The 13,329-nt window shown below is 38.4% G+C and overlaps 1 protein-coding gene across 4 annotated transcripts in view; it reads right to left on the bottom strand.

Annotated features, from left to right (window-relative positions):
• Positions 1–13,329, bottom strand: part of DSCAM (DS cell adhesion molecule) — a 486,147-nt gene that overhangs the window by 118,019 nt on the left and 354,799 nt on the right. For all 4 annotated transcript variants that reach the window (XM_089511983.1, XM_089511984.1, XM_089511982.1 and 1 more), the window contains exons 13-14: positions 9,771–9,867; positions 7,605–7,733 (exon numbers count right to left, since the gene is read on the bottom strand). In XM_089511983.1, coding sequence (XP_089368109.1) covers positions 7,605–7,733; positions 9,771–9,867 — 226 coding nt within the window. The remainder of the gene's footprint in view (positions 1–7,604; positions 7,734–9,770; positions 9,868–13,329) is intronic.

Raw genomic sequence — 13,329 nt, 5'->3', positions numbered from 1 at the left:
TCAGTCACTTTGATCCAAGATGTATTATAGATGTGATAGATTTGTTCTGCATGAATATCTAGCCTACAAATTATACGAAAGGGCCTTACCGCAAGTAGCAGCAGGTCTCCTGGGTTTCTGGTTAAAAACACCCCATGAGTATTTATCTGTTCATTTCTTCTACAATATTGATTTGCATATGTATGCATGTGTTACTGAGCATGTGTATGCAGATATGTTTTTGTAAAGTTAGCAGTTGGCTAGCTTGTAATCTGACAAAGAAAGATGGTATAGAGCCAGCATGGCATAGTGGTTTGCGTGTTGGATTAAAACTCTGGAGATCAGGGTTTGATTCCCAGTGTGGTCATGAAACCCACTGGGTAACCTTTGGCAAGTCATATGCTGTCAGCCTCAGGGAAATGCAATGACAAACCTGCTCTGAACAAATCTTGTCAAGAAAACCCATGACAGGCCTTAGGGTTAGCGTAAATCAGAAATGACTTGAAGGCACACAACAACAACAACAACAACAACAACAACAAATAGTAGAACTCAGAAACCTACCTACAGATGTTTTTGAGAATAGAAATGACATGCACAGACCAGTGCGCCATTCAATTATTTCCACAAAGTGTTCAATCAGAGCTTTTAATCATTATGTATAGGCCCATAGGAAGAGTCAGTAGGTGCCATTCTGCTTTTTCTGGCCTTGCAATGACACATTATATGAGCAGAAATATAGACATGTCTCCAAATTATGAGTACAATTCAGAAAATGATTACAGAGTCGAGCGACTCACATTTGGAAATCCTAAAATACTAAGATTTCCAAATTTGGATCATTATGAAAATATAAGCAAAATCTCTCAAGCACGTAGCACTTTCTCTCATACAAGCTAGTGCATTTCTTTAGATCAGAAATAATACGTAAATGGACTTCCAGGTATGGAAATGGCCAACTAACCTCTCTTTCATGAGACCCCATGAGAAAAAGAGTGGCAACAGCACTATCACCAGTCTGGAGAGAAGCTCCAACTGGTGATTTATCTCTGCTAGACAAGACAGGGTGAGCGGGGGACAAGGAGATCACCTACAAAAAACCAAAAACCTTGTTAGGCTCATGGGGATTGTGGCAGGTGACTGAAACCAAAGTAGGTAGAGGGGCTGTGAGACAAATTCTATCTGCTAATATCTGATGGCAACCATACATTCATTAACTATCTTTGTACTATTAATGGGATTTATGGGATGAAGATCAATCTTCAATCCAGTGGTTGTCATCAATGCCCGGTTGAGTAGTCTGACTTTCATATTAATGGATGAGATCATGAGGATTACAGCTAAGAAGTTTTAAGGCTACTGACTAAAGTTAGAAACTGTAATAAATATAGGAATAAAATAAAAATAAAATTATTTGTGGATAAAGGACATAGTAACATGGAATTATGAAGAAACTTGGTATCCACTGGGTTTTGGTGACAGGACACTTCATGGATACCAAAATCTGTGGCTGTTCAAGTCTTCATTATGTTAAATGGTATAGTAAACCGGTGTCCCTTATATGAAATCAAGATTTGTATGTACAGCGATGTGTAAATCTTCAGTGCTACAAAAATAAAGCATAATAATAATAATAATAATAATAATAATAATTTGCATCTGGGAATTTTTTTATGTTTACATTTCCAAGCTATGGACAGTTGAATCCATGGATACAGGATCCATGAATACAGAGGGCCTATAAGCTCATAAAGGTGGAATATTAATAGTTTCTTAAAATACTTTGTCAGTAAAAATGGATTTAAAAAGTGAGACTGGTTTATTTTGAGAAAACGGAATTGTTTTGGCTTGAAGAGTTTCTTCATTGAAAACAGCCTGAGTAACATGAAAGCTTAATCACTGGGCTGTATTGTTATATCAGAAGAGTTGCTGTAGAGAGAAAGATTAATTCTTTGTATGCCAAAATCTGGTGTAATAGAACAAGGACAAAAATACAGTCCTTGGACATGATTCTTATTCAGCAATATGGCAACAGATATTGCAGAAACTTAAATGGATAAGCAATGACTTTGAGAATTATGCAATGAGATTTAGACTGAAATTTGGGTTGGAGGAGGAGACTGAGGATAGGGAAATTGAATTCTCAGATGTGGAAATGGAGGAATTAAATAATCCAAGAATGGAACAACAACGACGAGTCAGCTTGGAAACTGAGGAGAAAATCATGGATAGAGATTTGTTGTCAGTCTGAGGGACTTTTTTCAAAAAAAGATCCACAGGTTATTCTGGAGGAGAAGGTGGGTGGCATTTGTAATGATGCCAAACAGAGGAATGGCAAGGATTGTGAAGAAGATGTGGGAGATGTATTGAGAGGGATGAGCAGATTAAGAATGTTTTCTTAATAGTTAACACAGTTAACACAGTTATGGTCATGTGTTGTCATGGCCAATGTGCAAATGTGCTTGAAGATGCAGAACTAACTAACATCCTTATCAGCCCTTAGAAATCAGGGTGGACTGTGCCATAATTAGAACTAATTAGTTCAAGCAAGTCAGGATAAAAATTTATGTAAAAACTTTTAGCCCACTTGCAGGTGCGGTAAGCTGGAAAAACACAGGAAAGCTTTGAAGAGACATTACCTCTGAAAAATGCTTCTATGTAAACTAATTAAGTAGGAATCAAGATGGGAATAATTCCAGTCTTTCCAGTATTAAATTGTATAGAGCCAATATGGTGTAGTAGTTTGAGTGTTGGGCTACGACTCTGGAGATCAGGGTTCATTTCCCCATTTGGCCATGAAACTCACTGGGTGACCTTGGCAAGTCTCATGCTCTCAGCCTCAGGAGAAGGCAATACAACAACAACAACAACAGTCTCTGGATGATTCGCTTTATGATGGAAGTGAGATTTAGAAATTAACTGCTATAAAATAAAATAAAAATACTGTTTCAAAATTCAAGAAATGAGATTTTAAATAGGACAAACCTTGGAAAGTGTGGAATAAACTTATGGAAGTTAAGTTTCTCACATTTACTAGGATGAAAAAAACAAAAAAGCAAAACCTCTTGACTGTAGGATCTACCAGGTCTGATTAAAAAGAACTCTTAATGAAATGGTTGCTTCACAAATTAGTAATTCTTCTCCTAAAAAGAGATTTGCTGAATTCCAGCAAAAATAGAATTCTGAGTAAAAAAAACTATACTTCTGCTATGTCAGCAAGCACATGTCAAAGCAAAAGGTTCAGCTGCTGATAGTCTTCAAATATAATACTGCCCTGGCAACCTGTTGTCCTATAGAGGTTTTGGGCTACAACTTCCATTAGCTCAGACTACTGCCTATGCTGAAAATGGAAGCTGCAGTCCAAAATATCAGGAAGTCATCAGGTTGTTCACCTCTCCTGCACATGCTCCAGATGTGAACACACTGTTTCAGCACAATCATAATGGATATACAGGTTGAATCTTCCTTATCTGAAATGCTTAGGGCCAGACGTGCTTTGAATTTGGGAATATTTGCATATACCAATAAGATATCTTGGAGGTGGGTGTATATCTTTCATATACACTTCATACACATAGCCTGAAGGTAAATTCATGCATAGTATTTTTTACATAATTTTGTGCATGAAACAAAATTTGTGTACACTGAAATGTCAAAAAGCAAAGGTGTCACTATCTCAGCCACCCATGTGGGCAGTTTTGGATTTTTGAGTATTTTGGATTTCAGAATTCCAGAAAAAGGAGACTTAACCTGTAGTTTTGCCTAAAAATGCAAATGTGTTTTATGTTTTAATGACTATCTTGTCTCTTTGGGTTTATCTGGTTGCTGTTTGTGTCAAGGATTAGAAATGTATGGCCTTCCAGATATTGCTAGACTGTAACTCTCATCATTCCTCTATGTGCTTGTTTATGATTGAAATAAATTGAACTGAACTGGCCTGGATTGAGTCATCCCTCTTCACTGGCTATTCCTTCTAGGGCTGATGGGAATTACAGATTGGGGAGTACATATTCTTCATCCCTGGTTTAAATGCTAACCACTGTATATCTGTTCCAGCTAATCAAATGAAAATCATGTAATAATTAGAGTTCTGATGGCTAAACTCCATCTGGTTTTGGTCCATGTCATGTTCCTCTATGTTCCTTAACATATATCCATAGGGTTTTTGTTTTGTTTTGTTTTTGTTTTTGTGTAGGAGAGACTACATGGAAGATTCTGGAAGATACTGTTCAAAAATGTAACATGTTCTAGCTGTGATCAGAACAACTGTATCATTACCTTCAGAGCTATATGAGCCTCAGCTTTGACAAAGACCCCTGGGACAGAGCATGCTGCAATAATTTCCCTTGTGGAAAGGACTTTATCATACTCAATTTGAAGTTTACAAAGTGAAAATTTTGACTAAATGAAGCAAAATATGTACGATGCAGGCCTATCAAAGAAAGCCACTACAGTGATTTTTTTTTAAAATGAAAGACAGGTAACCTTTATTCTCATTAAATAAAGGAGCCTCTATATGTCACCATATTTAAATATTCAGAAAGCCTTTGTAAGACTTTTATCATTTAAAATTTCAAATGAAGGATCACTATGTTTAATGTTGCATCATATCAGCAACCCTCTGCTTAAAAAATGAACAAACTAGCATATAAAGGTAAAGATTTGTATTTTACTGTTAACATTATGTGCTATATGACAGATGTAGGGCTTTTGGACATATTCCAACATTTAAGTAACACCTGCAGTATGAAGTGGTACGGTCTTATTAAGATTGCAGCATATTCCTTTTATAAATATGTCATTTACTCTGAAATATTGAGTGTGTGTGTGTGCGCACGCGTGCGTGCGTAAATCTTGAATAAGACTTGAAACAGGTCTGAAAAAACCTATTCCATCCAAAATAACATTCTCATTTCATTGATTTGCATCTCAAACCCTCTTATATACCATTTTGAAAGATTTGGCGGCTTGCTGTATTTACTACTTTGATGTCATAAACCTGACACATTCACTAAGAACAGATTGGAAAAATCCATACAACATGAATAAACATGGTAATTTTCCCCCTTCTTCTTTTTAATTTCATACTTTTGTGTAGGAAAAGCTTTCACAAGTATACTTTTAAACAGCCGGTGTGCATGTGCATCTGTGTCTGTGCCATCTGAAAGTAGGCGACAATCACCTATTTACTTTGTATGCTGTGCCATCTGGTGGTCCTATTTCAAATCACATTTTTGAAACTGAATTCTTTACACTGTTAACAGTGCTGCTGTTCCTATTCCTAATATTACTATTTCCACTACCATTCTGCTGCTCTTAGATGTAATTACATTTATTAGCACAGAGTCTTGATTGTTCCAGAATTTCACATATATTATCTTAATAATGCTTAGGATAAATGTCATTTATTAATTAGCAAATGCTTTCCATTGCATATTCCATTGTTGAAGAAAAGAGAAAGGTTGCTTGAAGCCACAAAGAGAGTTTATAGGTGAAACAAGTTTTTAACTTGTCCCTCTTAACTTGGTACACCACTCCAGCTTTTAAGAAATGAATGTTTTGCATCTGTTGTGTATTCAGCAAGCAAATAAATTTATACAGAAAAACAAAGGTTAAATCAATGACTTAATTTGTGCTGTTCCCCTATCATGACAAAGCTGTGTGTTGTATGCTCAGCACATACAATGATAATTGATCAGTTTATGGAAAGTAGACTTGCACTGGACCTCAAGGTAGCTAATCTTCATAAGCTCAGCACTGGAGATGGATTGCCATTGATGTTGGCATGAGTGAACTCCCAAATATCATCTGGGGGCATGGGGTATTTGCACTATGTCCATCTTCCTTCCCTTGAGTCATTTTAGGTACATGAGAGGAAGCAGCAGAAAATCATTTCAGTCACTTTAGAAAAAAGCATCTCTTGGGCCTAAAATGGTTTTGGGGGGAATGTGGCAAATATGCTCCCTAGAGAGCATTTGAGAAGATTTGAGGGCAAACAATATTTTGAAAAATGATTTTTAAAAATTCTAAAACCAATCTTTTGAGGGAAAAGTTCAATAACAGGGAAGGCCATCTCTGCTACTATAACAGTACTATGTCTCTTTATGCTCTGTTGAAAGAAACCCCTACCATGGAGAACCTGGCCAAGGACAATCAGTGCAAATGCTCTTGGACAAATGAGTATCACTCCCAGAAGAAGGTGTACTTGGATTTCTGTTCACTTGCAAGCACAAGATCTATCAATCACCATCACTCTTATTGGTGAAGTGATTATGCAGACTCTGTTCTTGATCAATTTATCCTTGGTTACACGGTCTTGAGCTATCTCATGCTGAGCCTCCCAAATCTCCTTATATGATAAACCTGTTTCCCTGCACTGAGGCAGCCTCACAGCTATGTGCTCTAAACAGCCTTTTTAATATCACCTTGATATTAAAAAGAGGGGGGTATGGGGAGGCTAGACCTTGGGGTAACACTAATCAGAATGACTGATATTGAACTACACAGACAAGTAATCTAATTGGTATGAGAAAGATTAGTACATTCTTTAAAAAGTAAAGGTAGTTCCTTGACATGAAGGTCCAGTCGTAACTGATTGTAGGGGGCAGTGCTCATCTCTGTTTCTAAGCCGTAGAGCCAGCGTTGTTTGAGGACTGCTCTGGTGGTTATGTAGCCAGCATGACTCCACCAAAGGCTGTTACCTTCCCACTAAGAAGTGGTACCTATTAACCTACTTGCATTTTCATACTTTCAAACTGCTAGGTTGGCAGAAGCTGGGACTAGTGACAGGAACTCACTCCATCATGCAGCACCCAATACATTTCCTAAAAAACCTTGCTTAAAAGGGTTTTGTTTTGTTACATATTATTCTCACATATATTTGGTTAACCAGTCAGTAATTTAGCTACACCACTGTCCAGCTTGAAAATAGAAGGGTATAGGATAAGTATAAGAAAATACTGTGTATTGATACTCATGTGTAAGTCTAGAAATTTTAGTCAAAAAATTGTCCCAAAAAAACCTAAATTGACTTCTCCACGGGTCAATGTAAGTATAGTACTTTAACATTTATAAAAGAAAGGAACCATCCCCAGGTGAAAGCCAAGAGTGGAATCTGTCATGGCAGCACTGACCCCCTTATATTTTCTCATCCATCAAGTTTTTAGTGTGAGCACAAACAGTTTTGACAATTGGAATTTTGTAAGTTATTTGGCATCGATTTCCTTTGTTTCAGCCTTTGGATCATTTGATATATGCCCCTATGTTTTACCCTCGATTTATCCACGGGTCATATCAAAATCCATAATTTGGGCCCCAAAACCTGCCCTCGACTTATAAATGATATCGAACTATACTCGAGTATATACAGTAAACAACATGTGCCACCAGTCTTACAAAATGCCTGTAATAATAAATTGGGATGCACAAAGGCTGCTTGTAGTTAAAACCAAAGGGGGGGGGGAAGCAAATTACTTTGCATAAAGTTTTAACAGAATACTTAACTATGTTCTAAAATAAAGTGAGCAAAAGTAAGACCCTCTCCCTTTTTAAACAAACATTACAACCTATCTAATCACAAAAAACAGAAATTAGAAAACCAATAAATAATACCAGCTTCATCTTACCAGACTTGTTCTTGCATTCTATATCATAGCCTGTGATCGGACTGTTTCCATCAAATCCCATGGTCCATCTGAGGGCAATGCTGCGTGCTCTCACTTCTCGGATTTCAATTTCTGGAGGATCTGGGGGTTCTGGATGAACAGAAAAAGTTTGCTTTAGTCCAGAGAAGAGAACAGCAGGTTAGCAACAGCAATTAGAACAGTATTGAAAAAATAGGTCATCCACAATAAAATCACTGGCCACTTCTTTTACTGACCAAATATTAGACCTACTCACCCCTCCTGCTAACATTCTGGACATGAGGAAAAGCTTATATTTAATGTAAGAGATGTATTTTTTTCACAACATAATGTTATTTAAGATTCTTTGTGCCCCCAATTGTAGCAGTGCTCCATGTTATTATTTCAAAAGAGTACTTGCTCTTTCCAGAGTAGAATAAGGCTCTAATATTCAAATTTCAAGGGGAACTGCATATTGTAAACATGAATGACTCAAGAAGATAATGCTTTTAAAACTGATTTTATTTCTCTCTCTCCCTTTCTCCTTCCTCTCTCCTGCTCTTTGTGAGAAAAGTGAAAATCCCAGCCCTTTCAAATATATATATATTTTTAAAAGGCCTACAATGCAGTTAATGTTGCTAATTTTCCCCAAACCACCATTTTACACATGCACAATCTTTGCGGTTAAAATGGTAGAAATGTGTATGTATGGGTGTAGGAAAAGGAGAATGAGAAACGATTCTGATCTGTACTGAGTATAGTGCACTGAGTGTAGCATCAGTAGTAGTCTCTAATGAGTAGTTATTCCAGTTTAATGACTAACCAGAATAAAATACTACAAATCTGCACACAAGTACTAAGACAGCTCCATGCTTCTGGGACAACAGTTACTGTGAAAACCTTTGTTATGGACTACAGTTCTACTGTAAATCTGCCCAGTTTGTTGAGCCATTGGATGCACCTTTCTGGTAAGCAGGAACTGGTGAAAACCTGCAGCTATAGAAAACTGGGGGTTGGGAGGAAGGTTGTTTGTGAGTCCTGAGTGGAGCTGGCATCTTATATGTAAGCTCCAAGGCATACAAGCATGTGAGCAAGTGTGTGGTATGCTGAGCCAGCAGAGCCCGTTGGCGGATTTCTGCTGCAGCTCAACATTTGACAGGGCATCACCTCAGCCATTCCAGAACCTGCTGATCCCCTGCCTGATTACGGTTCCCCTCAGAAATTGGGTAGGGGGCTCCTGGCCTGAGGGCATACTTGCTGCTGGAATTCAGAATGCAAAAATATATACTGCATTTGTTTGCAGGAGCATTTGATGGATTACACATGAAATATTTTGTTGCTAAATATAATGTTGGTGCACTATCTCTTCTGCAGCAAGAACATCAAATCAAATGCTATTGTATTACTTCACCTCATTTACACTGCTTCAAGCCTGAGGCTACTGAACAGAGGTTAACAGCACACTCTTATACATGTTTACTCAGAAGCAAGTCCTATTGTGTTCAATGATGCTTACTTCCAAGCAATTGTGCCTAAGGCACACTTCTCAAATATCCTAAACTACATTCTTATTAATGAAGAAGAAAAGTTGATTTAATCTAATCTAGGGAATACCCATATGGATGTTGCCAAAAAGCACTTGCTCAAAATCACATCAATAGGGCTTTGCATCTATGTACTGAGCAACACACAAGCCATCCACATTGATAGTGATGCATGTCTAGGATGGTTACTGTGGTGGTGGGCAAACATTGAATTTATAAGGGATGACATGTTAATTAAATATGAAAGCAGGCATGTAGACCCCCCAAAGAAATCTGTGCTCTTTTGGCTTTCTTTCTGTGTGATCTAACATACAAACAGAGCCTATATTTCCCCACACTAACAATTTTTTATGCATTGCATTTGTTTTAGCCTAATGCAGATTTAAACTAACTTAAGTCTATATATAACTTATTCCTTACTTATCTAAGTATTTCTGTTTTATTAGATCCCACAGAAATAGGATAGATTGTGTTTGAAACTCAAAAAGAGTTCTAATTTATGTCAGTTATAGCTATGGGTTTTTTTAGGGACTAGGAACCCTCCCCCCAACAGATTTCTGAGCATGGCATACACTTACTGTACTACAATAGCTGTGTTTTTTTCCTTATGTTGTCCTCTTCCTACCTTGCACAGTGAGCTGAATTATTCCACGGTCCTCTCCATATGAATTGATGGCATGGCAGGAGAAAAAACCAGAGTCTTCTCGCACAGTTGGTAAAATCTACATTGCAGATTGAAAAAGAAAATATATTCAATAGGAAACATGGAAGTGAAACCATCTTTTCAAACAGAATGAATTTCAGTATTCAGTCTAACACAGAGATTTTATACAGACCATAAGCTACTTTGCAATCACATTAGGTACAGGTGTAATTTGAACTCATAATAAACACACAGCAAGGCTGAAAATACATGGCCCCAAACCAAAGCCGTAGGACTGGAAAGAGTTATTGGACTATGACCGAGGGACCCAGATTCAAATCTTCTCTCAGTCATAAATCTCTCCAGGGAACCTCAGTCCTGTCATCAAGGATGCTGTTAGACTACAGAGTTGTAGAATTATGAGTCAACTTTAAGTGCCATGGCTATATTCTATGAAATCCTGGGGTTTGCAATTTAGGAAAAGATATTTAGAATTTTCTGCCAGAGAGTTCTAATGCCTCAGCAAACTATAAATCCTAGGATGTCACAGGATGCAGCCATGACAGTTAAAGTGGAATTGTGGTGCTTTAATTGTATTGTGTAAAAAGGTTGCAACACTCAACTTAACTTTAAAGGATTTTTAGGTATAGAGGTGGGATGTATGCCACTCTGATCTCCTTGTACAAAAGGTGGGAGATATGTGAAACAACTAAGTCAAACCCAGGAGAAACTAATGTGGAAATACTCTTCTTTTATTTATCTCTCTATAGGAAAGCCAGCCCTTGAAATGGTTTGAGTATTGGACTAGAACTCTTGGAAATTAGGGTTAAAATCCCCAATTGACCAAGAAAACCCATTTGATGAACTTGGGCAAGTCACATTCTCTCAGCCTTATAGGACAGCAATGGCAAACTCATAGAATCATAGAAAAATAGAGTTGGAAGAGACCACAAGAACCATCCAGTCCAATCCCCTGCTATGTAGGAAATCTCAATCAAAGCATACCCGACAGATGGCCATCCAGTCTCTGTTTAAAGACCTCCAAGGAGGGAGATTCCACCACTCTCCAAGGGAGTATGTTCCACTGTTGAACAGCCCTTACTGTCAGGAAGTTCCTCCTAATGTTGAGGTGGAATCTCTTTTCCTGGAGCTGGCATCCATTGTTCCGGGTCCTAGTCTCCGGAGCAGCAGAAAACAAGCTTGCTCCCTCCTCAATATGAAATCTCTTCAAATATTTAAATAGGGATATCATATCACCTCTTAACCTTCTCTTCTCCAGGCTAAACATCCTCTGGACAAATCTTGCCAAGAAAACCCCATGATAGGATTGTCTTAGGGTCACATACATCAGAAACAATTAGAAGGCATGCAACAACAACAACAACAACAACAACACTACTTTATTTCATTTCCATGACAGTATTTCACTCACTGGACTATGCAGTTCAGAATGGCTTATATAGGACTCCCAGGCAGACTCCTAAGCAGGCAACCAGCAGACTCTCTTTCATATAGTTTGCCTTCAAGTCATTTTCTGGGCCAACTGTGTGAAAACATTTGCTCTTCTCTTGCTAGCCAAAAAAGCTATGTCTGCTCTCCCAGAATCAATATAATTGACTGAAATGTCTTAGGACCTTATCACACTGACAAAAAAAACTGATTGCTCTCCGACGGAATATAGTTGCCTTTTGGGTTGCTACCGGGGATTATTGTGTGTAATTTGCTGCTAATGCCACTGGGCAATTGCAACCCAACTGCATCCTGGGTCCCAGGCACGCTTTGGAGACTGCTTTTCCAAGCTGGGTGCTTAGTTCTAGATGTTCTGTTTAGTAGTACTTGACCAAATGTAACATACCTGAATGACAAATACAACCTTCTAATGCTGTCTGTTCTTTTGAACATATAAACCACATGTATTTTATTTCATGTACTATGTGGTTTATAAGCTGTTGTATTAACATCATTTGTTGTTCTGTACCTTCAAGTCATTTCCAACTTCTGGTGACCCTAAAGCCTATCACAGGGCTTTCTTGGCAAGACTGTTCAGAGGGGCTTTTCCATTGATTTTCTTTTGACCTGAATTTCTGTGACTGGGTGGGATTCAAACCCTGGTTTCCCAGAATCCCAGTCTAACACTTAAACAACTACAGCACACTACATTACGTGTAGTTGTGGGAATCAAGTGGTCTTCCAAATGTTACTGCACTGCAAATCCCAGCATTCCTTATCACTGACTGTGCTGCTAGGGCTATGGGTCTTTCAGTCCAACAACAACTGGAGCACCACTTAGGAAATGCCTTTAGGAGTTGGGAAGCAATTAGTTGGGCTGAATCATCCCCCTTAGGCTAAAAGTGAAAATGTTTATGATTGTCCAAATGGACATATGGTGGAAATGGATCATGAATGTGCAGTGAAACACGAACAGCCAAGAGGTCTAAGGGCCTAAATGGGAAATGGTTGTGGTGGGAGGATATGCAAAGAGGATTAGTGTCTGCTAATTGGTGATCATTGTCTGCTGGGAAAGCCCCTGACCCTGGGTGGTTTCTCATTTTTATTTGTTGAGTCCTGATTTTGCTATTTTTCAGGACTGGTAGCCAAACTTTGTTCACTTTAAGGGTCTCTTCTTTCCAGCTGAAATTATTCAGATGTTTATTGATTTCAATGGCTTCCCTGTGCATTCTGACCTGATAATTGTTGGCATGGTCCAGAATTTCACAGATTAACATGGAAATCACTCCTCCCTATCCAGGGTTACACAGTACACACACACACACACACACACCTCTCTCTTCCATGCCAGCATTCTCTGAAGATGCCAGTAACAGATGCTAGTGAAACATCAGGAATAAGCTCTCCTAGAACATGGCCACATAGTCCAACCCCCCCAAAAAAACAAACAAACAAACAAACAAAAAAACTATGGATGTCAGCCATGAAAGCCTTCATTCTGTTAACACACTGGCCAACCACATCCCTAGGGGAAGCCTACAAGCAGGATATGAACACAACTATATCCCTCCATCTCATACATCCTGACAACTGATATATAAAGAAAGAGCCCTGTCTGATACTGCAGGTGTTATATAAACATCTTGACTAGTAGTCATTAATGGCCCCATCTTCCATGAATCTATTTAATTCCATTTTAAAGCTTCACTGTTTTGAAGTTTTGTTAACCACAATTGCCAGCAGTGAATTCCAGTTTATGTGCTGTATGGAGGAGTACTTCCTTTTAACTGTGCTGAATCTCCCATTGTTTAGGGTGAATGGATAACCTAAAGTAGTTTTATGGAGATTATCACATGGAGGCTTACCATTGATAAAATGTGGCTAAATCGTTCAAAAACCACAATGGTGTGATCACCAGTCGTGCTTGTTTCCTGTGATTAAATTGTCAGGGAGGAGTCCTGCTCCTCTCCCATCAACAAAGTGTTCACGCAGCAGCCATTTCTCCAATAACGGGAACTTATGTTATTGGAGAAATGACTGTTGCATGATCACTTTGAAGATGGGAGAGGAGCAGGACACCTCCCCGATGATT

Source organism: Sceloporus occidentalis, unplaced genomic scaffold, assembly GCF_023333645.1.
Source record: "Sceloporus occidentalis isolate IW3139 unplaced genomic scaffold, rSceOcc1.0.p SCAF_2, whole genome shotgun sequence".
Classification (NCBI taxonomy): Eukaryota; Metazoa; Chordata; class Lepidosauria; order Squamata; family Phrynosomatidae; genus Sceloporus; species Sceloporus occidentalis.
Note: the sequence above shows the minus strand (reverse complement) of the source record. Positions and strands in the feature narration are given on the sequence as shown.